This window comes from Protopterus annectens, chromosome 4.part0, assembly GCF_019279795.1.
Source record: "Protopterus annectens isolate FY-2018-M chromosome 4.part0, PAN1.0, whole genome shotgun sequence".
NCBI classification, from domain to species: domain Eukaryota; kingdom Metazoa; phylum Chordata; order Ceratodontiformes; family Protopteridae; genus Protopterus; species Protopterus annectens.
In genome coordinates, this window is record NC_056733.1 from 389,218,543 (window position 1) to 389,231,871 (window position 13,329).

A 13,329-nucleotide genomic window follows, 5' to 3' on the forward strand; every position below is an offset into this window, starting at 1 on the left:
GTAAGGGCGGGCGAGAACCCCCACACACTTTAAATAAAATCATGAACTGTGCCCCCATCTCCTAGCTCAGGTTATTTTTTTGTTTTGTTTTTATAAAATAAAGATTGCTTTGCATGTCTCTTCACAAAAGGGACATCAGACTCTCTCCTTCAGAGAAGGTGTGTATGTGTGTGTCTCCACATGTGTGTGTGTATGCAAGTGTGCACAAGTGCGTATATGTGTGTACATACGTACATGTGTGCATGGATGAGTGTGTAAAGGGTTCAGAGTTCTGCATAAGGGAGGCTGCTCTAGAGAGCATATATACTGTTTTAAACTTATAAAGAATGTTTCAGAGGGATACTTCTCAACCTCGTATCACAAGAAATTTGGGCAAAGCCTAAAGTAATGAGGGGACAAAGGGCCAAAAATAGGGTCAGATTTTAAATATTGCACTTATAAACTTAAAACGTTGGAAGAATAACATGATTTGTGTTAACATGTATTTTATGAAGGATATAAAGTCTGAACGTCAAAGTTATGTAGTGACTTCAGTAATCAGTGCATTGCCAGAAATTTTATGAGGAACAGACCAAAAATACGAGGCAAAAATCTGGACATTCTGCAGAAGTCTGCACAGTTGAGAAGTATATTTTGAAGTGTATATATCAAAGTTTTCTCTCAGCATGCAGTTTTATTGTACCTGTGCTGCAAAATCAGTAGCAGTATAATTCCTCTGAAAAATTGCATGTAGAGAGAGAATTTTCATCATTCTAATGTATGACCTTCAAAGCTATTCAGGGAAAATATTAATTATCCATTTTATTGCAATATTCCTTTTTTGGAGTTAAAGGCTAACAACATAAAATTCAGCAAATATTACCCGACAAATTCTTCCTATCAGGAAACCAGCTATTTTTTTTATTGCAAAGCAGCTACTTCAAGTGATTATAATATAGCAGTGCATCGAAAGTGTGGTGGTTTTGACCACACAGAAATAATATTTTTAACTGTTTAGTGCTGCACAGTCAACGAACTTTTATCAGTAATTATCAGTAAATATTTGCTTATATCTCAAGGACCATAATTTATAATTCTTAACTAGTAGAAGTTCCTCACATGTTTTTTTTTAATATAAATGTATGTTTGCCTACGTCTAAAGTGATAATTCAATAAAGGTGTTAAAAAAGTTAATTAAGCCACATTTGCTACAATAACAGGCTGGTAATTTGCTTCAGATGCAGGTGAGAGAAACTGCTGTGGCCAAGTTAGTTCCTCACACTAGTCTCTCTCCTTTTTTTTTCCCCATCTATTTCTGGTGTGGCAAATACAGCCAGTATGGACTTGGAGTTAGCACTGTCCTCTGCAGTTGTTGGGGTCCCCTTAGTGAACAAGGGAGAGACACTTTTGTTGGTATTGCGAGAAGGGTCAGGGAAGGTACCCTTGCTTAACCAGAATGTTGTGCCCATTCCTGAGGAAGCTATTGCTGCCCTTAAAAATCTATTTACCATAATTTTCCTGTCAAAAGAAACATAAAACTAAAACTTATAGCTTCTCCTGCTCCAGTTTCACTGGACAGGTAATATTTAAAGTCTGGCTCAGGGTCTTGTACAGTCTTATCAGGTGGTTTCTGGTAATAGAACAAAGGATTCCTTTTTTCCTGAAGAGATTCAAAAAATTAAATCTAGAAAAACATGCAATGGAACAGACACCATTTTTTTCCCCTCAGAGTTGTGATTTATAGGAGAGGGCAGACAGTATGTTACCCTGAATATCCCTGTCAATGATTTTCTTTCTCCTAGACTACTTCCAGAATGTATTCAGTAAAAACTAAATGAAAACTCCAGCCAAGCTAGAACTTCCAATGAGTGACCTCCCAAGCATGCCTCCTGTGACAGAGGCACATGGGATATATGCAAATGACCCTTATGAACATCAGGTGTTTTAGCTATATGGCGTTTCTGATTGCCCATGACTTTTACGTTTGAAGTCGCTTTAATGGACAATTTCAGGCCAATAAAGCCAAACTCCACTAGCTATGGATATGCATATTTCAGCCTTGTTATGACCTCGTCAACATAGGACAATCTGAGTGTTTGACTAAGCATAAGAAACACAGGGTTGCTATACCCAGCTGATGTCCATTATCATTAGGGTGACTGCAAAATATCTCAACTAACGAATTAAAACAGAGTGAGAAGGTCACACTGAAAAACCAACCAGTAAAAACTAAATGAAAACTCCAGCCAAGCTAGAACATCCAATGAGTGACCTCCCAAACCTCCTGTGACAGAGGCACATGGGATATATGCAAATGACCCTTATGAACATCAGGTGTTTCAGCTATATGGCTTTTCTGATTGCCTAATGACTTTTACGTTTGAAGTCGTTTTAATGGACAATTTCAGGCCAGTAAAGCCAAACCCCACTAGCTATGGATATGCATATTTTGGTCTTGCTATGACCTCATCAGCATAGCACAAGCAGAGTGTTTGACTAAGCATAAGAAACACAGGGTTGCTATACCCAGCTGATGTCCATTATCATTAGGGTGACTGCAAAATATCCCAACTAACGAATTAAACATTAGTATTTCTGGGGCCTGAGAAACGTCTAATGTTTAACTATCAGCTGTTACAAGAAATTTCCAGGACCTTCACCCATTTCCCCAGTTCTGTCAGCTGGAAGTGTGCGTCATTGTCTGTAGTTTTCCTGATACTCAGCCTGCTGCCCCTAAAAAAAAAGGAAAATAGACTGTACAGTGGACATAAAAAGTTTACACACCCTGTTAAAATGCCAGGTTTTTGTGATATAAAAAAAACAGACCACAATAAATCATTTCAACACTTTTCCCACCTTTAACGTGAGCTGTAACCTGTACAGTTCAATTGAAAAACAAATCTGTTAGGAGAAAAAATATAAAAAATAAAAAACGTACAATAAGCTGGTTGCATAAGTGTGCACATCCTTAAACTAATACTTTGTTGAAGCACCTTTTGATTTAATTACAACATTCAGTCTTCAGTTAAAACCCCTTTTCAGACAACATCCATATCACTAAAACAACTTTTTAAAATATAATATAGAATATAATGAGTCAAAATGGATTATTGAGCTGGGTGCTGATAGAGCCCCTGGTATGAATGATGTAATTCCTATTAAACCCGTCTTGAAAAGGAGGAGGGTTCAGTATTGAATTCTGATTGGATGTTGTATATTTTAAAAAGCTGTTTTAGTGATATGGATGTTGTATGAAGAAGGAAAAAACCTTGACAATTGGATGAGAGATAGGAAATTCACCCCGAGGATCACGTCAGTTGCCCTGCTAGACAGGGGCCCAGGGAAGTAAATATTGTGGGAAGAAATATCCAGGGAATTTTTATGGCTAGGCTTGTATAGGCCCTAGGGCCAATAGCCTAGTACCAACCTATGAACCTATAAGGATTTTAACCTGAAAGTGCTTACACATCGTTTTAATAAACTTGAGTACCTTATCAGCATGGTGGTTCGGATATTTTTGTTCTGCATTCTATTTGAAATTTTTGGTAACCTTAGATTTAAAAGATGCTCATCACCACATTCCTATCTATTAATGCTTCAGATGTTTCTTAAGGTTTTGTGTCTAGATTACATTATCCATTCTCTGCCTTACCACTTTGGACCATCCACTGCCCCAAAGAGTGTTCACAAAGTGTCAATTTCCAAATAGCAGGCTACAGGGCATCCAATTTTACCCATATTTAGATGACTTGTTTATCTCTGCAGACCCTTTTTCATAGTGTTAGAATTCTCTCTGTCTCTGGTGAGAGATCTCCTATGAAGGCTGGGATTCCAAGAGAACCTCAGTACAAAGAGCTTTGCTTCCACATGAAAAAAAATACATCTATATTTAGATCTATTCCAGGGTTTTTCCCCAGATTCCTCTGGTGTTACACATACAGTCACTGTAAACTGAGATTAGCAGTGTTTTCTGTGGCTTTTAGGGTCCCTGTAGTGGGCAAGGGAGGGAATACCTCAGGATTCTGAGTCCCATGGCATCTATGATTCTCATGATACCCTTGGCCAGACTCCACAAGAGGAAGATATAATGGTATCTGAAATCTATTTCATATCTGTCAATCTCTTAGAGCGAAAAATACGGTCAAAGCCATAAATAATGGGGAGACAAAGGCCCCAAATAGAAACATTTTTTTAAACATTGCTCTCCCAAACTTAGAAAGTTGATAGACAAGATTTTTTTCTGAAGGATATGAAGTCTGAAGCTCAGATGTTTATTTTCAGTTTTCAATCCCCAATGATTTTCCAGTGGTTTACCAGAAAACTACAGTTTTATGAGAAAAATATGAAAAATGTGACGCAAAAATCTAGAATTCTTTGGAAATATGGACAGTTGAGAGGTATAGTATCTTTGTTCCTAACACCAAGATCTTTTCAGATTCCAGTTCTGGGATGTGTAAGAAGAGAAATCACTTGGTGGAGTCACCAGGTGCACTGAATCTAGGTCTCGCTTTCTCCTCTTCTGCTCCAAGAACGGTCATTCACCACAGACACCTTGGATTTTGCTTGGGGGGATAAATGTGAAAAATATTTCGGACAACAAAGACAGACACAACCACAAAAATGTAAAAAAGATGCTTGCCCTCATCAAAGCACTCAACTCTCTAAAATCACCTTTGGTCCACAAGACCACTTCAAATTGTTACAGAAAATACCACAGTGATGTGGTACATAAACAGACAAGGGAGAACCAGGTCTTACCCCTTATGCAGACTAGCCATGTTGTCAAAGGATATAGCTTTACAGCAGAATCTCACTCTACTTCCTACATTCCAACAGAGCAAAATTATGTGGCAGACAAGCTGGGCAGGGCAAAAGACCAGACTCTCATGAATGGAAACTAGATCAGGGGTCTTCCAAGATCTGATCCATCTGCAGGGAGTTTCTCAAATAGGCCTTGCCTTCTTAATGAACAATCAGCTGGCAAAAGTCTGCTGCAGGATTTAATGCAAGACCACCTCAAAGACAGATGACTTTTCCTTTCCTTGGACGGGAATATTCCTGCATAATTTTCTATTCTTCCTCATATATTCAAGGTAATTATCTAGATTCAGAAGGATTCCCCAAGATCACTGTGGTAATTCTGTCCTGGCCCAGGCAGCAGTGGTTCTCCCTTCTTTTTGGCATTGGCCAGGGGCAATTACCACAAGTTTCCTCACAGACTGGATCTGGTCACACAAGAGCAGGGACGAAAGAGGTAAATGGGAACATATTTTTTGGGAGTGCAATGGCTTAGCAGGCTAAAAAAAATTCATGCAGACTACTCTGTCAGAAATACTGGGTGGGCAAATTGTAACTAAGGAAATGATTTTTATGAGCCAGGAATCTGATACAGAATCCGAATTGCTTAGACATAGTAAGGCAAGGCTTTGCTGAGTTTAATTCTGGTGGCTGCTAAAAAAGCATAATATAATATAAGGTAATGGAAATCAAAGTCTAAACCACCTGTACTAGAAGTAGTGAATGTAGTAGCAGAAATAAAACAACAGAAAGTTGAATCTTTAGAAAATGGTAGGAGCAAATTACATAGAAAACAATGGGAATTGTGGGAAAAATATATGCAGAATAATGTTTCAGAGCAGGAGTGAGGTTTAAGGGAAGGCAGGGATTGAATGAGCTTTGTAATGTTTGACAATGACTGGCTAGATAAGTGATGTATAATGTTGGTAACTGAAAATGTCAATATGGTTTGTTTTCATTTGTATAAATGTATGATTGCCTATGTCATAAGTGATAATTTAATAAATATATTTCTTGTTAAATAAAAAAAAAGAACACGGGTGTTTTAAACATCCCAACCCCAAACAACTTTAACTGCCTGGATAATAGGGTCTTCATACCTTTAAGAACCTGTTTACTGAGGATGAACAGGAGGTACTAATGGGGGCAAGAAAGGCTTCTACTACAAAATCATATATTAGCAAATAGAACATATTTCTAGTTGGTACCAGAAATATAACCAGAATCCATTCAGACTAGTGTTTCTCTTATTTTACTATATTTGTTTGAGTTGCTTTCCTATTGCCAGTCTTACTCCTCCATCAGGGTTCATTTGTTTGCCATTTCAGCATGTCTGCCCATGGAACCCTCTTTCAAGGCATTCCCATGTCAAAATGTTTTTGAAAGGGGGGTTGCATAAGAGCCCTCCAAGAAAACCAGTGGCTCCTCCTTGGGACATTAATTTTGTGTTAGAGAAGCTAAAACTTGGTCCATCTGAACCAGCTTGTCTGGCTGACATGAGGTTCTTAACATGGAGTGCAGTTTTACTGCTTGTTCTGACTTCTACAAGGAGAGTATGTGGGTTTTAACCTTTTATGGTGGGTCAACCTTATTTCATTTTCCACAGGGCATGGCTTCCCTGTGAACTAATCCTCCTTTTATGCTTAAAGTGATATCCAGATTTAATTAAAGCCAGAATATCCCTCTCCCTATGTTCTTCCCTGAGGGAGAAAGGAAACTTCATACCTTGGATGCCCACAGACTTTTCAGGTACTTTCTTGACATTACAAAATATTTCAGAACATCTGATCAGTTGTTCATTTCTTGTGAAGGTAAGGAGAAGGGATAACTTCTGTCAAAGCAGACTAATTTCCATATGGATGTTGCAGGCTATTACCTTTTGTTATTCCTACCACAACAAAACTATTCCAAGCAGGGTCAAGCCATTTTCTGCCAGGTACTTTGCTTCATTTATGACTTTTTGGAAATGGCTGGACTGTAGAAGTTACCCTAGAAGCAGCAAATCGGCCCTATACTTTTGCTAAGCACTATAAACTAGATTCCTTCGGCAGGTCTAGGATAGGCTCTTTGGGGACCATTCTCCAGGGGCTCCTGAACCCTTAACCTTCCACCTCTCAGTTGTTTAAAGCTATGGTAATCTAGCCATATAGCTTGGGCTACTGCAGCAATGATCAATGTGAAGAACATAGTACAGATGTATAAATAAATTTACCATGGCATTAGATGCTGGAATTATCACTGCTGCAGTAGCTACTCCCTCCCTCTGTCACTCTTGTTTTTTAGTATTTATGCATTTGTTATTCCTAGCAATGTCTTCTCGGGGCTTAGCCTCCCCCTCTTAGTTGGCATGAAAGCTCTGAAGCTCTTGGTGCCCAAACCTGTTTTTAGCCAGCTGAGCTCAAGCTATTTGTTTGGGTGCATAGAAGGTACCTTGAAGCTTTGCAGAATATAATATGTAAAGTTTAGGCTGCTGCAACAGGGATCATTTGAGCATCTGTTGTTATAGTAAGCTTACTTACACAACTGTATTTTTCTACAACCCAAAAGATTTACATGCAGATTTGCATTTTATTTCAAGATTATTTTCTACAGTTGAAGTACTAGTTGGTCTGAAAACTCATAATGAAGATTTAACTAGCAAAAGTCTGTGACTGTGAGTATTTGCTTTGTTAATAGTCATCCAGCAGGTGACATACTGATGGAGTGGATAGCACTGTTGCCTCATAGGGGAGTTACAATTTTTATGTAAGATGCCTAGAATGGTGCAGCCATTTAAATAATTAAATAAATAACATTAAATAAAAACACATTGTTTCAGTTTGTGTCTGAGGTCTCCTCTTTGCAGAGTTTTCATCCTGAATGTATCCATGTGGGTTTTTGTCAAGTGCTAGAGTTTCTTCCCATATATCAGACAAGCAGTAGGTGAATTTGCAGACCCTCGAGTTGCCAGTAGGTAAAGATGCAGGTTGCAAGCAAATGTTTCCATATATCCTACATTAGCAAGACATTCTCTCCAAGATTAGTTTCGCTGCCTTGTTTCTACTTAGTGCTGATAGGCCTCAGATCCCCTGTGACCCCAAGTTGTATAAAGAAGTTGTCAGTATATGCTGTTTACATGGCAGATGTTGTGTTTTATGAATGGAACAGTGAAAAATCTTTTTTGAGGTTAGCACCAGTTTGGTGAATGCATGTACTCAAAGTTCCAGTTATCTAAGAAGTCAGATATTGTTTGAACATGGTAACTCTATTGTAGCACAGTGTTTTCCATTATGCAGTTACAAAATTCATTGTTTAGTATAAAGAAATATGATTTCTTAAAATAAAAAAAGTTTCTGATAGTATTACTTTCTTAAAATAAGATGAGTAACCTAATTATTAAATTGTTTTTCTGTTTGTTTTTAGGAATCCTGGAAAGCAAAAGACTGGAAATTGTTCAGGAGAAGAAAATTATTAATCAAACAATTGGAAATAATGTTTACTTTGCAGCAGATCTATCCATATGGTGGCAAATACTACAATATGTCCTTATTGGAGTCAGTGAGATTTTTGCTAGTATAGCAGGTCAGTTATGAAAAAGTGGAAAATTATGGTAAAGTAATATTTAGAAGTTTTGATACATGTACTTTTAGTACTAGCTCTTTTTTCTTAATAGTGAAAGCCTTGTTTAGATTTATTTGCTTTTCTAACGGTTCCGCTTTGTGTTAAATTTGTAATATTTCATGTATGAATGGTGGCTATTTTTAAAACAACTTTATTCATCACTTTGATTCATGGCATGAGATCATATTCATCAGCTACAATGAAAACATGAAAATCTCAGTATCAGCACAGAGGATTTAGGGGTATGAGCAGTTAATGAACTGCCTGTTAGCCTTCATTTGCCTACTGTATGTCACTGAGCATGGCACTTGAACTGCCTGTTAGCCTTCATTTGCCTACTGTATGTCACTGAGCATGGCACTTTACCAGACAGTGCTTTGAGGCAGTTGGAGATTTGAACTAGGCTCCTTGCTAGTCTCCTGGACTGCATGCCTGATAACTATCTATGAACATTTTCTGTTATTGTGTACTTGCATTATACATATAAGCTGCATATTAATTCTGTGATTTACTTGCATACATTACAAGATACTATTCCTACTGACCTGCTTACTTTAATCATCTGCTCGAGCATTATTCTGCATATTGGGTTCCCAAATGCATCAATTACTTGTTTTTTAAATGTACTTCCATCTTGTAATGATCCCATCTCTAAGACATTTTACTGTGTTCAGTACTTCATTTACTGCTGGTTTAATTTTTGATTTCCTCTTTATTGTGATTTCTTTTTTAGCTGCTAATAATAATAAACTTAATAAGGACTTAACTGTAAATCAGCATTTGTAAATATAGACTCAAATTCTGTGGCATCCTTGGTTAATATATCCCCCCCCCAATGGTTGTGTCAGGACATTTTGCAATGAGTCCCAAAATCCAGTTACCTTCACACATTCCCAGAAAACATATTCCCAGGTTCCTGTCTCTTTCTCTTGACATATTCAACAATTATTCTCCACTCAAGGGAACATTTTCTGAAGACTATTTGGAGTATAAAAATACATCTGCAGACATTTCTGTGCAAATATCCTAATGTTCTAGGCTTTATAGAATACATGAAGGACACTACAGTTTTCCTACCATTGCATTTTTTTTGTCATTTTTGTTTATAGTCTTTCTTCCCAATCTATTCCAGTCTCCACTGACTGATTCTTATAGTTAACGTGCTGTAGTTTCTATGCTTTGCTTAGTATCCTTTTTTATGAATCTCTGCTGTTATGAACTTTGTACAACTTATTAGTCTTACATTCACATTTTCTCATTTAGTCAAGAACTGCAGTTAGTTAGTGTTTAGTTATTGCTGGTTTATAGAAGATAATTAAGTACTATAAGCTAGTAGTAAAGAGCTAGAACTGAGGGAATCTGGGGTGTGTGTGTGTGTGTGTGTGTGTGTGTGTGTGTGTGTCATAGTTGAAGCACATACGTCGTCACTGTTGTGCTCCTAGACATTGACTGGAGCTTTTTCTTCTTTAAGGTTCTTACTAATATACCAGTTTATGCGAGATCTCTGTCTCCTTTTTTCCTGTGTGATTACTTGATATAAGAAAATCTAAGTAAAAAAAAGGCATAGCAGCACACTAGTTACAAATTAACAAAGGAAAGTGTGTTGCACATAGAAAACCTTCACATACAACTTTATAAGACAAACAGGTAAGCATTTTCATCTTACAGTTTTATTGGATTGACTAAAATCATGATTTAGAATCGCATAGCTCAAGGCACTCTTTTTTTTTTTTTTCAAATCTTTTTATTTGATTATTCATTTATAAGAAAAAGAGCAACAAACATTAAAACCACAGCAAACTTATAACAGTAAAGAACAACATCAGTGTAAAAATGATAAACAGTTGTATAAAAGTATCCTTAGAAGTAGAACTATGTAAGTATTTACAAACATGCTGCATGCCTTGAGCAAGGAATGGGGTTACAAGCTTTTAAGAGGGTTGACTTTATTAAGTTAAATAAATGTTATCCTAATGTATAATAATCTGTGACCATAAAAAGTTACCATGTCATAAGTATGTGGTAAGGGTAGCATTTATAATCATATAAATTTTCCCTATTATATCAATAACTCCAATATTATTGATCAGTATTATGTGAGGGAGGACTTATTCTTTTGATCTTTGCAGTGAATCTAAACCCCTTAATATATCTGAGAGTTGACTCCTTGAATCCATCTGAGGTAATAATGTTTAGATTAGTCCAGTGTTGCATAATGTAGTATTCTCCTAACAGGAAAAAATGTATTAGTATGTGCAGATCTCTGACAGTGATATATGGATATGATGTAGGATTGCAAAGTCTGTAGTAATGAGCCCCGTACTGTAACCCTGTTGACTTAATTTGTGCTTTAACTTATTCCAAAGTTGCTACGTGAATTGGCATTCCCAGAAGAAATTATTTAGTTCTGCATTTGAAAACTTAGCTGCATTACTAACAGAGTGAGTCTAATGTGAACATGCCTTTTTGTCAGTCCTGTTTAACTCAAGCCACACTTAAAATTAAGATTTTTTTTCACTCCAGAGGAGACTGAGGCATTCAGGTCCACTTGCCAAATATATTCATTTTGATCCAACACACTCTCTAAAGCCCCCCCCCCCCCCCAAATTAGCTTCTTCTTAGTCTAAAAGTGGCGGGGCAGTGGTGCAGCGGTTAATGCTGTCGCCTCACAGCAAGAGGTTCTCTGGTTCGATTCTCAGCTGGTGTGCCTTCTGTGCGGAGTTTGCATGTTCTCCCTGCGTTCACGTGGGTTTCCTCCGGGTACTCCGGTTTCCTCCCACATTCTAAAGACATGCTTCTGGAGCATTTCTCCCTGGGCCTCCGCTGAAAACAGGATCTGTGGAACCTAGTCGGACTTTCCCGGTCAACAAATGTTAAATAAAATAAATAAATAAATAAAACAAAATAAAGTCTTTTTTTTTAATTGGTGCACGCCAAGTGTGTTTTAAAAGTACACTTCTATTATTTTGCCTAGTTGTGGAGTTATTGTGCTTATACACTGGTACTAATGGTAGTCAACCCACATAAAATGCTTTACAAGTAGTTTATCTAGCAATTTTTAGTAACTGCAATTAAAATATTTTAGAGTCCAATATCTTACAAAAAATGTATGTTGTTTACAAGCATTTCAGATGAATGTGCTCTTACCTCTGGTACAATTACTCATCCTTTTAGTTAACAAAATATTTTTTGTGTTCGTAACACTTCAGCTTATAAACTTTGGTTCTTCTCCAAATAATTGTTTGAAAACTTGATTGCCTCTTATAATTCTCCAGTTCTTAATAATATTGTGCAGTGCTCAAGGATTACATAACTAAGTTAGGACAAAGTCTATATCCCATTTTTGGGTATTGTAACCATCCCTAGGCGGTACTAATTCTGTTGATCTCAAAAGACAGTTGGGATTTAAACCTCCCACCCCTCTCAGAAATTACTACATCTTGAAGTTTATTAATAAATCCCTCAGCGTAATCCCTTAAACAAAATGTAAAGATTATTTTTTGTCATTCAAAAATTCTTTACCTAACATTGTAAGACGGATAGCTGTTATCAGCTGTCCTTTTACCACATTCACCGTTGAACACAAGATGCATACTTCTGTATAATAAGTAGGCATTTCTTGTCAATTCTTTCCTCTAAATTCTTGTCACAAATTTGACAGTATAAAGAGTCTTATTAATAATGTCTGAAAATAGGGCACGTATCTTACAATAATTCACCTTAAAGGTCTATAAAATTTGTGTAGCTTTTAATGTGATGCATTATTGACTCCAGAAGTGATAAGATTAACTCTTGACCAAGTAAATAATATGTAGTCAATAAACCTTAGATATCTGTTAAGAAAACTTATGTAACTACAGTTTGAAACATACAAGTCCTTCCATGTAGCCAACGCTATGTTTGCATAGTTGAGGCCGACCGTTGCTTACCTCATTGATACTTCTTGTACTAATTGACAGCCCTGATCCCGAAAAATGTAGTTGTGTATCAAAATTGCATTCATACATTCACTTACAAATTTAATTTTCCAATCTGAAAATAGTGAGTCTGAGCAAAAGTACTCCTTAAACCATAGCGACCCAAAACTGATGCTGTATAACTGCATATAGACTAAGTATATCACATGTTACAAAAAAAACTCATCCACTGCAATGGAAACAGATCACATTTAAAGATATCGCTTTGCTAATACAATCTGTAGAATCCAAAATAAAGTATTTCCTCTGCCTTACACATGATTTTAATTTATTGTCAAACAGTGTTGCTAGTGGTTCCAGCTTTGAACCAGCTATAGATCTGTTGGTCTTATGGGAGAATCTTTTTGATCCTTACAGATTTGTGGTGTTCTGAAGAAATTTCCCATATGAGGACATCCCACTTTTAAAAAATTGGAATATTTTCTCATCTATATGACCCTCAGACAGTGAATTGTCTAGTAAACATCAGTATAGCCTCTTTCAATAAAATCCATGCTAATTTCATTATAAAAACAGTTTTCAGCCAAAAATGAGTGCATCTTCTCTTCATAGTCACTCATGTTCATCCACCACCTTTATCTGCTGTCATGACTCTCATGGAACAAGAGCCGATCTCAACTTCTCATTAGAATTTTTTTTAATAATTTTTAAATGTCTATTCACAGGGTTTCTCAGACACTTTTATAATACTTGTAAGTGGTGGGCTGAAGGCACTTGGTTTCTGTAAAGAACTTGTAATAAACATGTATTGCTCATTGCCTCCACTAAAAGACACTAAATTCAGTTTTCTGGTATAGATTTTCAGACAAGATATTGTTTCTGTGAAGAACTTGTAATAACCATATACCTTTCTTTGCCATCACTAAAAGACACTAAATTCGACTTTCTGATATAGAGTTTCAGAGAAAGTATTGTATCTGGTAGTACTGCTCTTTTAGTTAAAATAAAAATTACACCTTCTTGTAGACCCTGTAAT

The 13,329-nt window shown here is 36.7% G+C and overlaps 1 protein-coding gene across 1 annotated transcript in view; it reads left to right on the plus strand.

Annotated features, from left to right (window-relative positions):
* Positions 1 to 13,329, plus strand: part of SLC15A4 (solute carrier family 15 member 4) — a 1,071,506-nt gene that overhangs the window by 740,385 nt on the left and 317,792 nt on the right. The window contains exon 6 of the mRNA XM_044068344.1: positions 8,179 to 8,337. Coding sequence (XP_043924279.1) covers positions 8,179 to 8,337 — 159 coding nt within the window. The remainder of the gene's footprint in view (positions 1 to 8,178; positions 8,338 to 13,329) is intronic.